This window comes from Gracilinanus agilis, chromosome 2 (assembly GCF_016433145.1).
Source record: "Gracilinanus agilis isolate LMUSP501 chromosome 2, AgileGrace, whole genome shotgun sequence".
Lineage (NCBI taxonomy): Eukaryota > Metazoa > Chordata > Mammalia > Didelphimorphia > Didelphidae > Gracilinanus > Gracilinanus agilis.
In genome coordinates, this window is record NC_058131.1 from 642,343,407 (window position 1) to 642,365,987 (window position 22,581).

The 22,581-nt window shown below is 38.3% G+C and overlaps 1 protein-coding gene across 6 annotated transcripts in view; it reads right to left on the reverse strand.

The window, feature by feature from the left end:
• The window catches only part of CPEB3 (cytoplasmic polyadenylation element binding protein 3), a 182,990-nt gene that overhangs the window by 37,318 nt on the left and 123,091 nt on the right, over positions 1-22,581 (reverse strand). For all 6 annotated transcript variants that reach the window (XM_044665675.1, XM_044665676.1, XM_044665680.1 and 3 more), the window contains one exon: positions 11,332-11,450. In XM_044665675.1, the coding sequence (XP_044521610.1) occupies positions 11,332-11,450 (119 nt within the window). The remainder of the gene's footprint in view (positions 1-11,331; positions 11,451-22,581) is intronic.

Here is a 22,581-nt window from a genome sequence, read left to right on the forward strand (position 1 = left end):
AGATGTTAATCTGATGGTAGACCGTACAGATCATGGCAGCTCTATTTTAAGATATATTTAGATAATTAAGACAAATTAAGATAATTTATTGGGGCATTCTTGACATGCATCTAAGTTGATCTCCAAGCATTCTGAAGGCTTGGGGTAAAGGGCAGGGGGAGAAGTGTGATGGTGGCTAAAATAGAATTGGTAGCCTGAATGAGTCAGCAAGACTCAGGTCTTCTGTAATATCACTGGACAGCTGAGTCAGAGGTCTGGAGGACCTGGCCCTATCCCAGCCCTAAGCAACTCTATTTTAAGCAGCATGGACCTTTTGGAATGGGGGGTAGGGGATGGAAGGAGGTGAAGATAAGAACAACAGCTTTCTCAGGACACACACAGCAGTGTGTGAATTTGGGAGGCACTTTACAACACACTCCTCCGGTGTCCAGGAGTCTAATGATCCTGATTGATGATGCGTGTAAAATGAGTTTAAGCTTTTTAAAGCATGTTCACACATCATTATGTCACTGGATCCTGGGTTCCCTCACACTCTCAGAGAACTCCCTGCCACCCACCCATTTAAGTGGCCACTCAGCTGTTAGGGACTTATTTTTAGATCCTGATAATGACCTATTATTCCCATTTGTTACTTTCAATCCATTTTTTTTTTTAAATACAAAACAACTTTCAACATTTGTTTCTAGGATGAGATCTTTTTTTTGAGAGGGAGGGGAAGCATTTCAACACCGGGGAGATGGGAGACGAATGGGGTGGAGATGGAGGGAGAAAGAAAAACACATTACAAGGGTGGCCAAAAGCTAGGGTTTGCCCGATAGTGCGACCAGGACACATGGCACTCAGAGCTGATACTTTAAAGGTCGCCAGCTCCCCTTAGGTTTCCAAGGTCAAACCTAATCTGACCAAGAAATAAAGGGCCTCCCACAGAATTCTCTGACACATAATCTTTCCCCTTCCCTTCTCTTTTTTCTAACATCAAGTAGATTAATTCCATAAAGAAACTGGAATTAGTTGATTTATTGTAGAAACTACTCAGATCAGCAAAAGTCCTCCTAAAATAGCTACTGGCCACAAGAATTCCCTTTAGCTTGTCTTTGTATGGATTGAACCTTAAAAGCTAATAGAAGCATCTAAGGTTACAAGTGGCTCCTGTGGCTCACTGGCATTTATGCCAGGACTGTTGGGGCCTGTTTGATGGTCTGTCATATTCCATTACTGCCAGTACTGTAAAGAAGAACAACAGCAGGCCATGATAACGCTTCTGGGATCCTTCCAGTTACTGATTAATAATTCAAATGCAACATTCTGGATACTGTTCCATAACGTTTCCAAACCTAGGACTGGGCATATGCTTAAAAAACCTGTATTGTGAAAAGTGTCATAGATAATTTTGTGGTTAATGTTTTGGTTTATGAAGAATCATATAAGTTGTTTTACAATAGAAGATAATTTCAGTTGATGACCAGAAGAACCACAAAAGATGGTTCACCAGTACTGCCTATCTGCCTGGCTGTGTTACCCCCACTCAGGACCCTGGGTTCAATGGCTCAGGAGATATTGTTCCTATAGAGATGGACATTAATGGTGGCCCCTCTTCTACCAGAAGGATTAAAGTTAGGCCCGGATAAGTGTGTATTTTGAAGCCTAACGTTTGTGATATTCTGAACAAAACTGCTCAGTTTTGTTCACTATTTTGAACTATGATGAAGAGCCCCAGTGAAGTAGCCTATTATTTCAAGTATCTTGAGTGAGAAGACTACTAGTCCTGGCCTTACTAGTCATGGAACTGTAAGCAAGTCACAAAACCTCTTTGTATCTCATATTCTGCATCTATAAAATGGGAATATTACTGCTTACCTTCAGGTACTGCTTACCTCCCGTAGTTACTGCTGTGAATAAAGTGATTTACCTAAACAAGTTCTATTTTTAAAAAATTATAACCTATTTATTCCAAGAGATGATTAGGCATCTGCAATGGTGACTTCAATTTCTATACAGGGTTTGATGCTGATAGAATTTTTCTGTTAAACAATTTCAGAAGGACTGTGCAAACCATTAAGACATTTGTGGATTCTCATCTGGAATGATTCCCACATCTCTGAACCAAGAAGATTTTCTAACTGTGATTCAGAGGTGTCTTACTTAGTGGACGTGTGTAGATCCCTTCACTTTCAAAGTTCTTTTCTTCTGGCTCTTCTCGTTAGATCAGCATATACCTTCTCAAGAGATTTAAAACTGAGGCTTGTGAGAGTGATTTGGACTGAATATGAATGTCCACTTCCGTTTCCACAGGTGTCTTGCTAGTATTTTTGAGTGCCAGAGCTATAGTGTGACATATTCCTTGATTAGAGTGAATAGCAGTGAGTCAGGAAGAGAACAGGCAAGAAGTACTAGTTTCATGTGGCTGCGGCAATGATGTCTTCCTCCAAAGAGTCTAAACAAATACTAGTTAATAAAGAGCAGTTATCTTTGAGACTGGTTATAAATTGTGAAACTGGATTCTTAAAAAGAAGATGGGGTATTTTATGGTCCAGAAAATGTGAATGGCTTTCACAGGGTAGTTAACCATTTGCAACACTCCAGATCTGCATTCACTCTCATCCCATGTTTCCCTAATGTATCAACACAATTATTTTTGTAGCTTTTAGATCAAGCAACATCACCTAGGTAGCTATAGAAAGTGTCTAAAATAGGGGCAGCGAGGTGACTCATTGGAGAGAGAGTCAGAACTAGAGATAGGAGGTTATGGATTCAAATCTGGCCTTAGGCACTTCCTAGTTGTGTGATTCTGGCCAAGTCACTTAATCCCAATTGTCTAACCTTACTGCTCTTCTTCCATGAATATACCAATACTTAGTATAGATTCTAAGACTGAAGATAAAGGTGTCAAGGATTAAAAAAAAAAAAAAAGTATCAAGGATAGCAGTCCAGGTACAAAAACAGTATTTTAATTAAGTCACTGAGCTTCAAGTTTCTATCTTCATTCAATTCTGATCCAAAGCAGTTAATTCAATTGATCGATCCAGTATGTAGCACATATCTGTAATTTCAGGTCCATCTGATAATGGACCAAGGTTTGTGAGGACCTGGCTTGCTGATCGGAATTTCATCAATTGGATCTAATACTTGCAAGACGTCAGTCCTAGGATAAGTCAAACTCTTCCAGGGTCTGAAGGTCAACCACACTTTGGGGATCATCATTAGCCCTTTCAGTCCACTAAATGTGGATCCAAAGGGCAGTTTCTTCCATGGCTCAAGAGCAGACATCTGTGCAAGTTCCCAATTGACCAAGTCATCCTCTTACCTTTCCTACAAAGCACAAGCTCATGGCTCATTTCCTCTGCTAGAGGCTTTATGTATCCAGCCCTGCTCCCTCACTTATCAGGACTCTCTCTCTCTCCCTCTTATAATTACACTGCATTACTTAGCACATATTTGGTACTTACTTGGGTACATGCTGTACTCTCCCTTCTCTCTCCAGTGGAAGGTAAGCTCCTTAAGGGGAGGGGCTATTTCATCTTTGTCTTCATATCTCCCAGAAGAGAAGTAAGGTACCTTGCACATAATAGGTGCTTAATAAGTGTTTGTGGAATGAATTGGAGAGAAGCCTGGTTCAACAATTTTTAAGTTCAAATATTTTAAGATAGCCAGGACTCACTGGAGCTATGTTACATAAGTGCTTTATCATCTAAAAAGTATTTTATTCACAGCAAACCTCTGAGGTTCACAATGCAAATATCATCCTAATTTTACAGATTTTACCTCTTGAGATGCCGTGAATTAACCTAAATAGAAGAGCTGGCATTTGAACTCAGACCATCTGACCCCAAGTCCATCATTCTTTCCAGAATATTATAAGAAGAAAAGCTTTTAGATCAAATAAGAAAACTGGCTTTATTTTTTAATTCATGAAAGGAAAAGGGCAAGAGAAATGGAGTTAAAATACAGAAAAACAGTTTTTAAGTTAGAAAGCTCATTAAAGACCTAGCCTAACCCTCTCATTTTACAGATGGGAAAAACATTTGTAGTTGTTTTGTCATTTTTCAGTTATATTAAACTCTCTGTAACTCCTTTGGGGTTTACTTGACAAAGATACTAGAGTAGTTTGCCATTTCCTTCTTTTGCTCATTTTACAGATGAAGAACTGAGGCTAGCAGGGTTAAATGACTTGCCCAGTCATACAACTAGTAAATATCTGAGGCTAGATTTGAACTTGGGTCTTCCTGACTCCAGGCCTGGCACTCTATCCACCTAACTAACCCAGGAAAAAACATTTAGGTCTACAGTTATTAAAGGACTTGCCTAAGGCCACACAAATAGTTTGGGATAGTTAGAACTTAGGTCTGCAGCTTTCCATCTGAAGACATGCTCACAAGATATGTCCAACAAATGGTTGTTGAGTGATTGATGCTCTGATACTATGCCATGTTGTCACCCACACAGTATTTAAGGATATTTGATGAGGAACTTGGGGCAGGAAAATAATTACAAAGTAATGTGTTTCTGCATTTGATTAACATGAGGAATTTGAGAGGATGCATGCCCTACTTTTCTATGGCAAAAGAAGTGTATTCAATTTGGCTTTAAATGCCCGTTGTGGTATTTTCAGTCTTCACTGCTTGTTGCTACGGAGGATTTGCTATCTATTTCTTCTTACTTAGCCCAGAAGGCTTAGGATTTCTGCACAGGTATAGGGTACAGAAGATAGGGCATGGGTTGTCTACCAATAAAGGAATAAAAGTACTAACAGTGCCCTCTGAATTCTGTTGCCCTGGGTCAAAGATGTTTCAGTCTGCCTTAAGGCTTTGATATTTAGGCATGTATATGATGCCACAGAAAGGTCAGAAAGTCTCAATCGTGAATGGATGTGGCAATGTCTAGGCTACCTATCTCACATCAGCACTACAGAGCTTAGGCCAGAAAAACAGTCAACTGGTTCCCATTATTGTGGCTATTCTTTACCATTCCCCTTTCTCCTCCAAAGGGGCATCCCTAGAGGATCTCTATTTCTATTCCCTACAGGTAGACATTTCTACATGCTTCTGGGGGCTCTTCAAGCCTACACATCTGGATGAGATGAAGGGGCAAGGCTAAAAGACTAGAAAATTCCCAGGGAGACTTCTAGGAGATGGGAGAGACTATAATGGAGCTTAGAAAAATGTAAGAAGCTTTTAGAGAAATGTTGGTATAACATAAGTTCCTGAGGCAAGGCTGGTACCATTTTTGAATTTGCATCCCTAGCACCTAACACGATACCCATTGCAGACACTTAGTAAATTGAATTGAATTGAATTGAATTTGTTGCCACTAGATTCTGGATAAGGAAAAGACCATCAGGCCCAATTCCTTCATTTTACAGACCAACCAACCCATAAACATTTATTAAGAATCTAATATATGCCAGGCACCATGCCAGGCACTGAGGACAGAAAGACAAAAAATAAAACAATTCTTACTCTCAAGAAGAAAAGGGAAAATGAGGTCTAGAGATTGACTTATCCAAGGTCATAAAGACAAGTGATATAGTCAGATTTCAGGACCAAATTCCAATTCCAACATCTTTTCCCCTGGATCATACTGCCTCCCACCATCAAATGACATTATTAGATGGTGCTTTTGTACTTGCTGAATGTTTTCATACACAACCTCATTTGAAGTCAATCCTCAAAACAACCCTTTGAGATAGGAACTATGGATATTATTAGCCCCATTTAACAGATAAAGAAAATAAAGGTAAGAAAGGTCATGACTTGCTCATGTTTACAGAGCCAGGGAATTCTAGAGGTGGTCATTGAACCCAGGTCTTCCTGACTCTAGGTCCAGTATTCTATCAATTATACTGGTGGGGTCAAACCCAAATTGAAATCATAAATAAGAATCCTTGCCAAACACATATTTACTTAGAAAACCACATACTAACATTAATTATGTTCTGTTGTATTTTTCTTTATTTTATTAATCATTTACCAGTTACATTTTAATCTAGTATGGGAGGGCTGCATGTTTGCCAGTTTTGTACTATGCCATGCTGTCTCTCTTAAACTAACTTTCTATTATACTCAAAATGTAGCCATTCTGATCCCTAGAGCTTAGATCAGTGCTGTTCATAAAGCACACATTTAATAAATATAGGTAATAAGTACACTATGAGAAATGTCTAAATAGACTCAAGAGAGGAAACAACAACCACGAGAGTTTGGAGGAAGCAACAAATGGAGAACTGGCTTTTCTATTCTCAGGGCATTCATGCATTTCCATGTATATATAGAGAGAGATTTTAAAGTTTGGGGTAGATAACAGTTCTATGTGAGCAGTAAACTAACACACCTAGGGATATATGGATTAAGTTCGGTGTTGTAGCCAAACAAAATTTATGTTGACTCTGCATGATGATATAGCTAATAATTGTGTTACAGAGTAACTAGGTATATAAAAAAGAATAATAACAAAAATAAGATTTGGAAAGAGCTTTACAAATATTATTTCATATGATCCCACAACAACCTGGAGGGGAGATATTATCCTCATTTTACAGAAAGAAGATGAAGCACACAGAGATTAAATGACTTGCCCAGAGTCACGTAGGCTAATTAGTATCTAAGGTAAGATTTAAACTCAGGCCTCCCTGACTCAAGGTCTAGCACTCAATCTGCTGCACCACCTAGCTGCCTTTACAAAATATTTTATAGAAATTAATAATATAATTTATTCCCGGAAGAATATATAGATACCCACTTAGTATAATCTTTTCATTTTATAAGTAAGGAAAATAAGTTACAGAGGTAGTAAGCAGCAAAAGCTAGGCTCAAACCCATCTTTTCCAAATACCAGCTGCCTCTCTAAGTTATTAAAACACCGCCAAAGCTAATCACAGGAGAAGGCTATTCTGCCTTATCCTTAATCTGGTTCTAGAATTCCAACATCCATCCCCCTCCCTCTCTAGCCCTTAGCACCTTAGCATATGGTGTAGCTGTCAGCTATTTACATCTGGACAGAGTTTTAAAAAAATACCCAATGATTACTGCACCTTAAATAAAGACAACACTAAAAGACCACAAAATGTTTGGTCAAAGACAATAGGCGTTGGTATCAAATGATTACTGTTAAAACACACATCTGAACCCAGATCTTGTCTTTCAGTCCAGCTCTCTATCATTCTGTTGTGCTATCTCTCTCTCATCTTTTCCATTAACAATAAATACATGTAAAAGTAGAGAGCGATATGTACTATCGGTTGTAATCATTCTACTCAGAAGATTCGCTTACTTTGGGGAATGTACTTTGTGGTAGATTTGAGGCTTTGGGGGCGTATTTTGAAACAAAATTTATGTGGGTAGATATGTGGTCTCTCCCTCCATTAATGGAGATCACAGTCTTCCCCACCTGCTCATTCTTATGCAACTCTTGCATAAGAGACACCATGTAAAGGAAAGAATGTTAGAGTTGAGGTCAGGAAGACTTAGGTTTAAATCTCTTCTCTGACTAATTGTGTGACCATGGGTAGGTCAATTTCTGCAATTTCTTCACCTGTTTACAGGAATCTTTGATACTTAACTCACAGGCTTGTTGTGAGGATCAAATGAAAATGTATGTAAAGGATTCACTATTATTATTATTTCTTCCCATAAATCCTCCAAAGGGAGTCCATCAATGTAGTAAAGGCCTTTTCTAAATTCTTTGTAATCACCTTTATAAAACTGTATGACTATCTTTTAAAAGAAATTCCTAGGTTGGGAACATTGCTTGTTGGGAACAGGGAAAACTACCAATGCCAGAATCTTCAGTGGGGCTTGAGAGTAGGAAACTTGTGAGAAGAAGAGAAGGTAAGCTACCAACCATTCATATCTTAGTGCTAGGCGATGGAAAGCAATCTGATGGAACTAATTCACAGAAAAAGAATGAGAATCCTTATAAAAGGAGGGTATAGAGTAATAGAATCAAAGATTTTATCTATATATCTAGAAAGAATCCTCAATCTTTCTCCCTTTTTAAATCAGAAAGCTGAGGACCACATGATTTAAGTGATTTACCCAAGGTGTGCAGGTGAGCAATAGACATGAAACTAGGGCTACTGGCTCTAACCCCAAACCTCTCTCTGCTGCTCCCCAGAAAAGTATTAGTGTTTTGATGGGTGTGGGGAAGAAAAGAACTAATTAAGTGAACTCAAGTGACTTAGACAGAGGTATTTAATAAATACTTGTTGAATTGGAAAATATTTTTGGAATTTGGATCATGGTCCACTTCGAAGGGCAGAGAGGAAGTGTGAAAATTGAGAAGGGGTATTAAGGAGGCCCTCGAGTTCTGGGAATTGTGAGGAAGGAGATCTATGAAATTAAAGAGAAGGGGCAAGGAAAGGAGGTATGGCCCCAAAATTTTTGTTGGCACCAGCCTTGTATCTCATTCTCTTTCTTCTGGTATGTTTATGAAATAGATGGAAGGCCTAGAACTGAGTGAACATGTTTCAATGAGATGGTCAGAAATCTGGGTCTCCAGGACAACCAGTACACAACAAACCAAAAGTGTATTAGGAGGGCTTAGGTTTGGGAGCAAATAGAAGCAGAGGAGGCTGAAAGCAGATGTAGAACCAGAGTTAAAAGCAATAAGGAAGTTAGGTGTGGGGCCATTGTGGTTGGAATCCAAAATGGGATCAAATGAAGATTTAAAATCTGGTGAGTTGGGTTTCGATTTGAGAACAATCGTGCTGTCCATAAAAAATTTCATTCAGTTAACTGATGTGGTAAGTTCTGGTTGTGAATGCTGTGCATAACTAATACCAGTGATTCACAGCTCCATGGAACTTCAGTGTAAAGACTTTATTAATGCTCCCCAAACTAAACTATAGGATATATATATGTAGATACATAGAAACTGAAACTTGGTTTTCTATGAGTATTTCTATAACAAAAAAACTACTCCAATCATAGGGTCATGGATCTAGAGCTAGATGGGAATCCAGAGGTCAACTAGTCCAACCATTTCATTTTATCAAAGGGGAACTGGAGCCCAAGGAAGTTACATGATGCTCAGTCACAGAGATAGAAAGTTGCAAGGTGGCATTTGAACCCAGGTCCTCTGACTCCAGAGAGAGCATATTTTCCTAAATGTTATGCTGTCACATCATTTTCAAGAATCCTTAAAGCCAAGGGTATGGGGTCTGTTTACAATAAAAATAATCTGTACTAATTATGTGCCAAAGCAGCACTTTTTCAATCTCTGGTTAAAAAAAAGAGCCACACTTTTCTAACATCCTTCTCTGGCTCCAGTTGAGTGTCAAGTACTGATTATATTGCCTAGACTTCTTAATAGGATTTACCATATGACACATTGCTACATATAATGCTAGGAATAATTCACATTATTATAACACTTCAAGGTTTGCAAAGCTCTCTCTTTCCAACAATCTAGTGAGGTAGGTAGCACAAAGATTCTCTTTATTATTCCCATTTTGCAGATAAGGAGGCAAGTGAATTGTCCCATGGCCATAGAGATAAAATATTTGGCTCTTAATTCCAAGTCCAATATTCTAGTCACTGTACCAACACAACCTTTCAAATAAGCCAATGACCCAGCTGCATTCCCATTATCCAAGCCAGAGTTTCCCACTCTCAAGCATCCTCTCCATAAGCTCAAAGAAACAATCTTTATATTCAACACTCTCTTCTCTGGACCCATGGTTTTCTCTGTGTTCCTCTCATGTTGTATATGATAAGCACTTTATGCTAGCTTATGTCCACAGATATTGTACAAGGAATGATTGGGGGCAAGGGGGTCATTATGAAGGCAGACTACCTAAAATACTGGCTTCTGACACTCCACATTTGTGTTCACTTACTCCAACTGAACGTTAGCTGACATTAAATCATCTTCCCTGTCACAAATCTAAAGAAAGCCTAAACGAGCTTTCTGCCATTTCAGTATTTTGCTGAAAACCTCAGGTTCTTCCAAACACCTGCCTGAAGTCTTTAGTATTCTGTTCAGATCAGAGATAGCAAATATAAGCTCTTGTGTCTTTTCTTCAGGACCCTAGACAGACTCTTTCCTTGGCTCCAGAATTTAAAACATTCTAATCAACCTCAAAAATTGCATTCCTGACCCCTGGCATCCCCATCTCCATTCCACAAACAATTTTATCAAGCCTTATTCCACTCCTTTAGCCCTTGAATGCCATCTTTTTACCTAATTCAAGCAAAGTAGACCATTCCTTAAAGGGCCTCCAACACTCTGCTTCTTCCAGATCCTTCAGTATAGACCATAAGCTTCTTGTCTCCTAATGCTACTGCTCTATTACCAGTTGCATATCTTCTTTTCCAAGCCATCCTCCCAGCCTAATTATGGCCACATAGCATTGTTCTACCAACCTCTCTTCCCATCAAACTTGCTATCTGATGCCATCACCCTTTGAGGCTGATGAACTACAAAACTACATCAAACCAGTTGATCCAGATAATCTAGAATCCTCTCTCTAATCTCCTGCCTATTCTTCCTGATCAGCCTGCACTAGTGGACAGAGCCAATCTAGATTAAAAATATCCCACTACTTGTGCTTGCCCTCAAGCAGTACATCATTATCTACCTTTGTTATATAATTACCAAGTTCTTTCAATTCTTTGTAATTCCCTTTTATCTTCTCTATGGCTCCTACTTTGACCAGAGGAAGTTTTCCTCTCCTAATAGTTGTCTTTCACTCACATTCTATGCCAAGGCAACCACATATGCCTAGCTGCATACTTTTGTAAGTAACAGCAGCCAAATCTATCCTTAAATGCAGCACCTCCTCGTTTATAGTACTTCTCTGGATGCTAAGTCCTTAAAAAAAGCCTCATCTGTGTCAGAAAGTATGACTTGGCTCAGAACTGACACGATATGTCTAATATACTGAATTTCTAGAGGAAAAGGAACGGGTCTACGTAACTGGCTTTGGACAAAATGTAGTACAGTACCCTGTACATATAAGCATGCAAATTCTGATGATTATGATCATAATTTTTCAATTCTGTTCTGATCTAATTATAGAAGACAGTTGCCAAGAATACGGAAGATCACTATTACTTCAATTTAGATTTTAACATCAATTACCTCACCAGAGCCCTAGAAAAAGAGACCATGGCACATCTATTTATAGAGATCCAAAGGTCGCAAAAAAAAAAAAAAATGAAGTCTTGAATAATTTGCAATTAGCTTTTCAACACCAAAGCTACAATTCCACTGCATGCAAACATTATCCTGGGTAAGCAGATCCCAGGACCAAGTGCTTCAGTTACAAAGAAGAGAAGAACAGGGCCACATGCACTCCAGGATGAACAAAGGAACAGCTGGCAGGGTATTACTTACCGGTTTATCTTTTATGGTGGGACTTGACACACATAGGTAAAGTTTACCATCTTCTTCTAGACAGGCATCTATCAAAGCTTGTACTGAGCTTTCTTCCTGGAACAGCAGAAAGGCATATCCTTGGAGAGAAACAAAACAAAGAGGAGAGAAAGAGAAAAATCAGCAAATTAACCTGAAAGGTTTTTTGTTTTAACCCCCTTAGCAAAATGTAAGGATCATCAATGGGATAGAGACCTCGAAGCTTATAACAAATGCTTCACTAAATTGATCTCATGGATAATCTCCTTAACTAAGGACCAGGACTGGACACTATGAAGCTAGTAACTAATACCGACTTGCTTCCCAGAATCAACCTAGCTCCAGGATTCCAGAGCTCCTTTTGGACCGATTCTTTGCTTTCTTCTAAATTCTCTGCAACCACACAAGTGAAAAAGCCATTGTTTATCAATGACAAGTGGGGTCACAGGACTTTTGACTATGCACAACTTTTTTTCTCTGTTAGGGCCAGGGGTGGGTATATTAAGAAATAGGTGGTGTTAAAATTAACACCTATTTCCTTTCCTCCTACCCCCAATTCAACTAAAAAGCTACTATTGCCACTTATGGCTTCTTTTCCCTACTGATCCTTAATAGTGGGTAGTGCCCAGTTGGACATTCACCTATTAGGACTTTGCCAAGGAGACAGGAAGCTCAGTGCTAAAGCAAAACTCTCTCTCCTGACCTTCTCTGAACTAAATTTCCAGGTGGGCAAATCTGAAAGGTACAATCTGAGTGGCCTATCCTAAAGGAATAAAAAGATAAATACGCTGGGGAAAGCTTCTCATTGCCTTTCTCGTTACATTCCTTACCAAAAAATACAAGTACATATTGAGACCAATCCACTGCAGTAAAGGTCCCAGAACAAGTAGGTATTATGCCTAGATCTTGAACTTGGACAGAGCATTCTCCATTGAGAGAAAGACTATAAAAAGGGCTCAGTAGTTGCTTCTTTTGTTAAATGTGCCAATGTTCCATCTCCTTTGGGGGATTGAGGAGAAGGATTGAATTCTATAGATCTCTACAAACAATAGGCCTTCAAATAAATGTGAATACCTTCAACTAAACTACACTCCTAAATCATCTACCCATTCAGATATGTGCGTGTGCAGATGCATAAATTTTTTAATATATATGTTATTTTATATATGCTGGTTTAAATCAACTGGTCCGATTTATAGGTTTTGAAAAAGTTTAAATTACTTTGTTACATGATTTATAATTAACATATAAATTGCTTGCATGTTGATAGAGCTTCTAAAGAATTTGAGGGTACTTATGAGTATTCCTTAGGGTTTTTAATTAATCTCCACCTCCTCCATCTTACAGACATTATTAATTTAATCCCTGATGGCTTGTTAGCATTACTACCTTGGATTCTCTTATTTCCCTTATATCTGCTTCAAGGCAGAAATAAAAGTTTCTCTATCACACATTGCCATTGAAAGCAATCCTGCATAGCAGCAGTTCCCTACAAAGATCCATGGACTTAAAAGAGGTGAGTAAACTAAATCATGTCTTACACACATATGTACTACTATCCTTCCAGTGAATGGAGAAGCTATTGTGACTCATGAAATAGAAATTCATTTAAAAGCAATACTGAGACCAGCAGTGACTTCTTAAGATGGAATTTAATAGGTAATACATGGTTGGATACGGCCCATGGGCTAATTTTTTTTTGGGGGGGGGGGGCTTAACTATAATTCCTTGGTCTAAGTTATATGGCGGATGTGATTGGTCTTTGGAAAATGGCCATGCCATAAAAGAAAGAGCATTTATAGAACATTTATTTTAAAAGTCATGAGAGACATTAACATTGGGTTATAACATAGTTTTCCAATAGAAATGAACATCATCACTAAAATTTTGGTGGAATTTTCATCATTTTGATGTTAAAAAGAAGTCTTTATACCCAAAAAGGCTGAGATTCATCATTAGAAGGGAGTTTTACAAATAATACTTTATTTATTACTACTGACTCTAAGTGCCACTACCCAACTGCATCACGCCCCTCCCACCTCATCCTTTTCTTTCAGTTACATTGAACATCTTTCAACAGGTTATCTCCTCCTACCCAACTTTTTCTCTGAAATGTATTTCCTCCTTGACCCAGGCCAATAAGTTCTGATCCTCTCCCATCAATAGAACTGCCCCTAATATGCTAGCTTCTTCACAAAATCTTTTGTGGCTTTTAAGTGAAATGACGATTTCTCTTAATTCTCTACCTCCTAGAATCCTCTTTCTCTTAACCAATATATACTATTATTCCTGTGTTTTTTAGCCTAACTAAAAAACAAACACTCATTTAGATGCACTTCTTGATTATTGATCAAATGTGATAGATGCTCTCAGAATATGTAACATATAAACTACTTAAAACTTAGCAGCATGTACGTTTAAATCACTTTTTCCTCCCTCCTAGCAAGATTCTTTCTAAAGATTTCCTAAGAAATGCAAGTTTTTTACCTTCACCCAAGTGCTTCTGATAAGGATACATAAAACATATGCACTTAAACAAACACTCCATAAGAGTTCTTGACACATGATTCTGCCCATGTGCCACAGGAACAAGGCTAAGCCATCTATTTATAAGACTGCAGAGATAATCATGTTCATTGTGGGTTCTCTCATGGTATGTCCTTGGTAAAAGGCTCTGACTAGCTTTGGGTCAAGCTAATTCCAATACTAATGATGGTATAAAAATATCAACTGATGAAGAGTCACCATCATTAGATCAGCATTTTAGAACATTATCACAGAGCTGGAGAAAGAACTTGTCTCTGGAGTCTGAAGACCTCAGACAAAGCCCTAGTAACCCATGTGTGATTATAACCAAGACACATCACCAACCAGCTCTTTGGTCTTCCCATATTTAAAATGGGAGTGATATTTGTTCTATATAATTGCCAAAGAGATTTTAAGGATAACACATGTAAAATGTACAGGATGCCCTAAAAATCATAGTGCTTTTTAAAGGTGCTAAATCTTTTCTTGCACTTAGTGGTGGGAGAGGAACTCTCACTCATTTTTTTATCCCTAAATGTACTAAGACTTTTGGGACACTATAAATGTTCATGGTGTTGAGGCCATAGTGATAGAGTCAGTGGCTTCACAAACCAGGGAATTTTGGCCATAGAGTGAAGGTCTAGCTAACCACCTCAGGGACATGGTGTTGGGCATGAGGAAAGCTGGGTAAGAGAATAGAACTGCCACCATGCAAAACCATCACTAGTAGCAGAAAAAGAATTCAGACACTTATAAACTATTTGACATTGGAGGAGTCATGTCTCTTAGGACGTCTGACTCCTTGTCTTTAAAATAAGGTTAAAAATCTTTATTCTACTGATCTCATCAGGTGGTTAAATGAAAACTTTGTAAACTTTAAGGTGCTATATAAGAGCAATTATTGTTGAGTCAGTTCATCAACAGCTTGACAGTGATATGGACAAGAAAGAGGAGTTTGTTGAAGCTGAATACTTGAGATTTACCATCTTCTCCATACCTTTACCTATTTGACAGTGAGACAGTTAGCTCTTCTGGGTTATTAATAATAGGAAAAGATATGAAAGTAAAATGAAAATGAAATTGAGTTGAACAAGGGAAAGAAAAACGATCATCTTAAAGTTCCTGGAGATAGCCTGAATCCCAATGGATGAGGAAGGTCAGCCAAGAATACATACATACCTGCTATAAGTAAAGGCACAAAGAGCTACAAGGTAAAAAAAGGAATAGTCTCTGCTCTCAAGCAGCTTACAATATCATACACTGGAAAAATAGCAATGATTAGAGGCAGCTAGGTGGCTCAGGTCAGGCCTATAGACAGGAGATCCTGGGTTCAAATCTGGCCTCAGACACTTCCTGGTTACGTGACGTTGATCAAGTAATTTAACCCCCGTTGCCTTGCCCTTACAATTTCTTCTGCCTTGGAACCAATACTTGGTATTGATTCTAAGATGGAAAGTAAAAGGGAGGGAGGGAGGGAGGGAGGGAGGGAGAGAGAACGAACACAATGAATGAAACAGATGTCAAACATTAGAGACACTCAGACAAAGGGGAAGTCAGTCAACAATGCTGGATCTATGGGGAAGAAATTTAGAAAGAATAAAGGTCAAGTCTTACATTTGGGTGAAAAAAAAATCTGTTTCACCAATGGAAGCTGAGGAAGGCATGGTTAGATAGCACCTTGTCTGAAAAGGATCTCATGGTTTGAAATACTACAAGTTTAATATTAGATACAAGTGCAATGCCAAGAAAGAAAAGAAAATGGCTAATGTGATCTTGGACCTTCCCAAAAGAAGTATTGCTTTCAGAAATGAGAAAATGATAGGCCCACTGTATTCTACCCTGGTCAGGCCACAGGTGTCATGTTCAGTTCCTGGCAGCTCAGTTTTAGAGAGACATTGATAAGCTCACCTTGGAGGGCATACTGAAAAAGCCAGCTACAACTGTAAAGGACCTTGAGTCTATACCATATAGAGATCACTTAAAAAAACTGGAGCCATTTATGATGGTAGAGAGAAAACTTCAGGTGACATGACAGGTATCTTCAAGTTTGTGGAAGGTTGTCAATGGGAGGTGGAATTCGATTCTGTTCCTTTGCCCCCAAAGGGTCAAAAGCTGCTGAGGTTCCTTCCAACTTAAAAGTTCTGGAATCAAAACAAGTTTGGTTTCTGATGGAGATCACCTTATGCTAATGCATGTGATACAGAATCATCTGAAACTTGATGTAGAAAAGGTCTTCATGGTTATATAGGCTTCAATTCTTTTTAGAATATGAAGCAATGAGAGTTCTGACTCATTCTGGAGAGAGGATTCTAGAGGCCGAGATAGAATAGTGGATGCACTTTACCCTGCCTGTTTTGGACAGTACACTGCCCCAACTCTATGCCAATGTCATAGAGCATCAAATCATCTAAGACACTTCCCTAAGCACAGGCAGCAGATCAAAGACCAGCCACTCCCCAGAACTCAGCCAATAGAATAAATGGGAGCAGGTCAACAAAGAGAAAAGCATTTTGGTAGCACCACTAACAGGGATTATAAATGGACACATGGCTCAAGACAAATAGGAAGATGAGGCAGAAGCTAGGAAACTGAGGCTCAGGCTGAATAAGTCTGGGACTCAAAAAATGGGTGGTAGGGCTTTAAAAAGAAATATATATCAATATATGAATATAAACATATAAAAAATCTAAAAATCTTCAGTTGCAAAGCAGGACAGGATAATCCTTAGTTACTTAGCACCCTTGCTTGCAAATGACATCAAACCATCAAACCTTGGGGAAGCTATTAAAAATTCAGTATGTCTAATTCATGTAGGAATAATAATTCTCTTATCAAAGAGAATATTAGAGACATCTTTGTTATAAAATGCAAATATCACAACAGAGTTGGGCTCATCAATGTCTCAGCTGGGTTTCTGTGAACCTATATATACAGAAAAGGGCTCTTTCACAAAGGTCACACATTGATAGAAAGCAGTATCTTAGAACATTTAATTCTGGTAGTGCTTCTCAGAGATGGTGACAGATCATCACATCAAAAAATTTTCACTAGACTTTCTATGCAACTCCCATTCCCCTCCCTTTTTGCTGATCCTCACTCTGGTTACCCAGTCATTCCTGCATAAGTGTCTCTCTTTTACCTCTGTCCATCCCTTTCTCCTTTGGACCTCCTGAATCACAAGTCAACTCCATCAAACCAATAAGAAAAATTAAAGTGGAAAAGAATCTGGGCCCTCATTCCAGAATCTTGGTAGCTATTATTGCTATGTCACATGGGTCTGTACTTAGAGGGACAGACAAACTCCTTCAAGAGGAGTAGGAAATATACTCGGGAATATTTGTAATTTAATGAAAAAGTTGTGAGATACCCATCAACAGAGTAAATACCATTAATGAAAATACTCTTTCAGAGAAGGTTCTTTTTAACTAAGGTACCTCCATGTTCCCCAGGATCCCTTCGGGGCTTTCCCCGAGTTGGTTAGGATGAGAGTCTAAGCATTCAATAATCCTTTGCCATAATGCTTTCTCTGATCCATGGCAATTTAAGTCATTTGCTATGAGGACTATATTCCATTTGAATTGCAGATAGTGAAAGCACAGTCTAGTACTTCCCTGTGTTTTTTGTCCAATGATGAATTCAACACATTCCTTCCTGTTTTAAGCATTCTCACCAGCAAAGCCAACCTTCTGGAGTTTCTAAAGCAGTTATTAGCATTAACTAAAAGCCCCAGCAATCAAGAAGAGGTAAAAATGGAAGTCATATCATTTACATTAGAGATCATATATATAGTGCTTTGGATTTGTTACAAAGCCCTATAGCAATATGGTACTTATCTCTTTCAACCAGCCTGGGTGGCATATGGAAAACTTAGCACTCTTCGCTTGCTGAATCATTGCCTCCACCCCCAGCAAAGAAACAAAAAGCAGAGAAGTGAAGCTTCAGATCCTTCAAGTCTAGGTCCTGGCACTGGGAACACTGATTTCTAGTAATGGATAAAATAAACCAAATTCCGTTATTGCTAAAAAATGAAAATGCTTCTTCCTTATATGATTTCTCTCCTATATTATTCTTTACTCTAGCCATATAACCAGAGCAAAAAGAAGTATTGAAGAGTGGTTACTGAAATGTATTTTAGGAGGAAGGAGGAACAAGGAAATGGGAGTAGAGAAGTGGGTTAAGGGGGAAAAAGGCCTCCATCAGTCACTGGAATGAGGGGATAAGGAAGAAGGAACTGATAGATACTATCATTATGTACTAGTAAAGCAGGTCCCATGACTTGATTCTGCCATGCATTGCTCCTTTCATGATTATTAATTATACATTAACATAATAGAGAAAAAAGGGGGTGTGTTAATGGAAAGAATATCACTGACCATGTTTTATATAAATATGAACTTGAATAATGCAAATTCAAATACATGCAACCGATTCAGGGGACTGATGATTTGCTTTAATTGGTATCTAGCTATAGTTCAGGTAACTGGTGATGAGGACCTGCCTTTGGAGGAGAGAGGAAACAAATGTGGGAGGGATTGATTCAATTCTACCTTTATCTTGACAACTGATTATATATTTGGGGAGGGTGGGTGAGGTAAATTCAAGAATCAAAGATGATTGAGTTTCTGAACCTGGATGAATAAGAAGGATGGTGATGCCATCAACAGAAACTGAAAATCTAGGAAAGAGGCCTGGAGTTGAGAAAACAAATAATTCAAATAGCCAGGGTTCTGTTGGTAAAAATTCATTATAATTACAATAAATTTTTTTATTCTCAATAGATTTAATTCTCCATTTAGCTAAGGTAAGGAAGGTAATAATACTGAATCCCTTTAATAAAGAAAGGAGAAAATCTTTTCTGTCAATTTTTAAGGTAAGAAATTGAAAGGTGTTTTCCAAGAGACCAGGTTTTGAAGCCTGATAGAAAGTTATGTCCTAAAATATTGTCTTGTCCACGTCATAAGTCCATACATCATAGGGTCATAAATTTTAAACTGGGAATCTTAATTAGTTAATCCACACCACACCACATCTTCAACTTATAAACAAGAAAATAGATACCACAGAAATTAAGTGAGTTGCTCCAAGGTCAGACATAATAAATGGTAGAGTCAAGATTTGAATCCAGGCCCTTTGACTCCTGGTACAGTACTATTTCTACTATAATATTCTGTGCTTTTTGCTACTACCATACAATGTAATCCTTTATCAAGTTCTACCACTCATTATTACTTTAGGAACGCAGCATTATTGCAACGGGGAGGGAAAGAGACAGATTTATCATATTTCCTCAGTGTGGGAAACTTCCAGCATAGAAACTCCCTCCACTAATGGAAATTAACTTGTCTAAGATAATTGTCTTAGGGCACAATGGGTCAAGAGGTTTGTCCATCTTTGTCCATACTCACACAACTTAGTCATCATTATGATGACAAATTCCTTGTTTTCTTTATGCCTATGTTTTAAAAATCTTCATGTAGAAAATTCTTCTGTTCCCACCCACCCTAATAATAGAAATATATAGGCATAGCATATCTAAGTCTGATCCTAACCATCAATTCTATAGTACAGTCTTCTGTTCTGACCATCATATTTTGATATGTGCATGGATAAGGAGGAGAATATCCAGAGAATACAACATAGGGATCCCAGATTTAGAGCTGAAACAGACCTTCGTGGACCACCTAGTTCACAGATTTACACCTATTTTACCGACGAAGAATCTATGGTACACACAAGTTAAATAACTTGCCCATGGTCACACAGAAAGAGGGGCAGGCAGGACCAAGACCTCTGATTCCAAATCCAGTGCTCCTTCCACTGTATCAAGTTCTGATCAGGATGGTGAAGAGCCTCCAGCTCATGATATATAAGGAATAATGGAAGTGGTAACATAGAGCCTAGAAAAAAGAAAAGGGGGAGGAGAGTAGAGGGTAGGAGCCTGATAACCGTCTTCAAGAATCTGAAGAACTATCACTTAGAAAACAAGTAGAATTAGTAATTAATTATGGGTATAAATTGTAAAACGGCCAACTTTGGCTTGCTAGAAGGAAAACTAAGTAGTACCTACAAGCAGGAAAGGCTGCCTCTGAACACAGTAGGTTCTACCTCATTAGTGTTCTTAAAGAAAAGGCTAAAATATCATTTTAACATACCATTACTAGCATGCTTCAAGTAAACTCGACCAGAAAGTGGCAAAAACCATTGTTTAAAAAGAAGCAACCAAAACACGAATGAGTCCAAAGGCCATTTTTTTTTAAAGCCTTACCTTCTGTCTTGGAGTCAATACTGTGTATTGGTTTCAAGGCAGAAGAGTGGTAAGGGTAGGCAATGGGGGTCAAGTGACTTGCCCAGGGTCACACAGCTGGGAAGTGTCTGAGGCCAAATTTGAACCCAGGACCTCCCATTTCTAGGCCTGACTCTCAATCCACTGAGCCACCCAGTTCCCCCCGCCAAAGGCCATTTACAGAGATGCCTTTTTAAAAGGTAAGATTTTATTTAAACAACAACAAAAAAAACCCTTACCTTCTGTCTTAGAATCAAGACTGTGTATTGGTTCCAAGACAGAGGAGTTAAAAGAGCTAGGCAATGGGGGTTAAACGACTTGCTCAGGGTCACACAGCTAAGAAGTGTCTGAGACCACATTTGAACCCAGGACACCTCCCCATCTCTGGACCTGGCTCTCAATCCAATGAGTCACCTAACTGCCCCCTTAAAAAGGTAGGATTCTTGATAGATCTCATGATACTAGTTGCTTAAAGAAATCTTGCTTAGGATAAAATTTTAAAAGATGCAAATTAATATTAATGACATGAAAAGAGTGACTAAAATAGAATGTTAGATCTGGCAGGTAACTAAGCATTTATCTAGTCCAGAGGTATCAAACTCACTTACCCACATGCCTAAAGCAGCCTGCAAAATTCTAAAATGTTCCCAAACCAGACTAAAATGTAACTGGAAAATGTTATACAAGATAAATAAAAATTTAATATGATTAGATAATGTAAATTTGTATTTTTTTAAGTTTCTATTTGAGTTTGACACCACTGATCTAATCTAACCTAACTTTCAAGGTACCCTCCATTATAATAGATAATATGCAATTGTTCAGCTTCTGTAGGAAGACCTCCAAATGAGTAGAAACTGACTACCCATCAAGGCACTCCACGATATCTCTGTTAGGAAGTTACATTAAGACTAAGTTTTCCTTTGCACAGATTCTACCCATTGCTTCTAATTCTGCCCTCTGAGGCGGCTAAGCAGCAATAACTCCGATCCCTGTTCAGTTTGAGAACTCTCAAGGACTTTGGTTTTGCCATATACTCAAATACTGACTCATATCAGCTTGATCTAAATCTCATCCATAAATATAATTTTGAGAAAAGAATGTTCAGAAATTATAGAGGATTCTTTCATTAAAAAAATTTGCTATACACCATGTACATTTGTCAATTACATGTCATCCATGTGAGGATAGCACTGGGGGCCCTGCAAGCTTTTTAAAAAAAAGATATTTTAAAGGATTTAGAATTAGGAATGATCTTAAAAATCATCTAGTACAACCCTTCACTTTATAAATGAGGAAACTGAGGCCCAGGGAGGTAAAATGACTTAAAGTCATACAAATGGTATGTAATAAATTTGGGGTTCAAACAACTCTTCTGACACCAAACCCAATGTTCTTTCCACAATATCATACTTTTGTCAGAAATGGGCTAATTCAAATATGAAAATCTTTGCTCTCCCCAAGTTGAAAACTAAAGTATGACAACTCGGTTCCTCTGTTTCATGATTCATATAGCTAATGAGGAAATTTTCTTCCTTAAATTCAAATTGAGTCTGAGGCTAACATTCCAATGTATTGGATTGACTGTAGGCTTGTTATTATAGAGCTATATCCACATTTGCTCACCTCTGAAATTCTCCTGAGTGATTTCCTGAATCAGTCCACCTTTCAAAATTTGGTTTGCTTCCCCTTGATAGGCATTTTTCATTTCAAAATGGGAATTTGTCCCTCTATGAAGTCATGGGAAAAATTAAATCACAAATAGAAGCCAAGAGAATATTTCCCAGGATCAGAAATAAAGAGGCATGTCTGCCTTTCAAAGTCACAGGATGTCTTTAATATGATTTAATATTTTATGCAAATCAGTCTTAATGTGATATCTTTGATCTGGATGCTCTTTCCAATGATGGTGATGGCTACTCATCCATTCCTGACTGTTCTACTTAGGTTCTCCCTCTTGTTTTTCCCTCTACATTCATCATAAGGGATCAGTCCTAATATATGTAGAACCCAGTGGGATTGCTCATCAGCTCCAGGAGGTGGGAGGGAAGAAGAGAAGGAGGAACAGAATCATATAACTTTGGAAAACTTAAGTGTGAATTTTTTTTTAAGACTCTTACCTTCTTAGAATCAATACTTAGTATTGTGAAGATGGGATTAACTCTCCCCTACCCATTTTTAGATTTAATCACCAGAAGCATATACTGAGTGGGGTGTATAAGCTTCTGGTGATTAAATCTAAAAATGGGCAGGGGGAGAATTAATCCCATCTTTACAGTATTGGTTCGGAAGGCAGAAGAGTGGTATGTGCTAGGTAATGGGGATTAAGTGACTTGCCCAATCACACAGCTAAGAAGTGTCTGAGGCCAGGTTTGAACCTAGGACCTCCCATCTCTAGGCCTGGTTCTCAATCCACTGAGCCA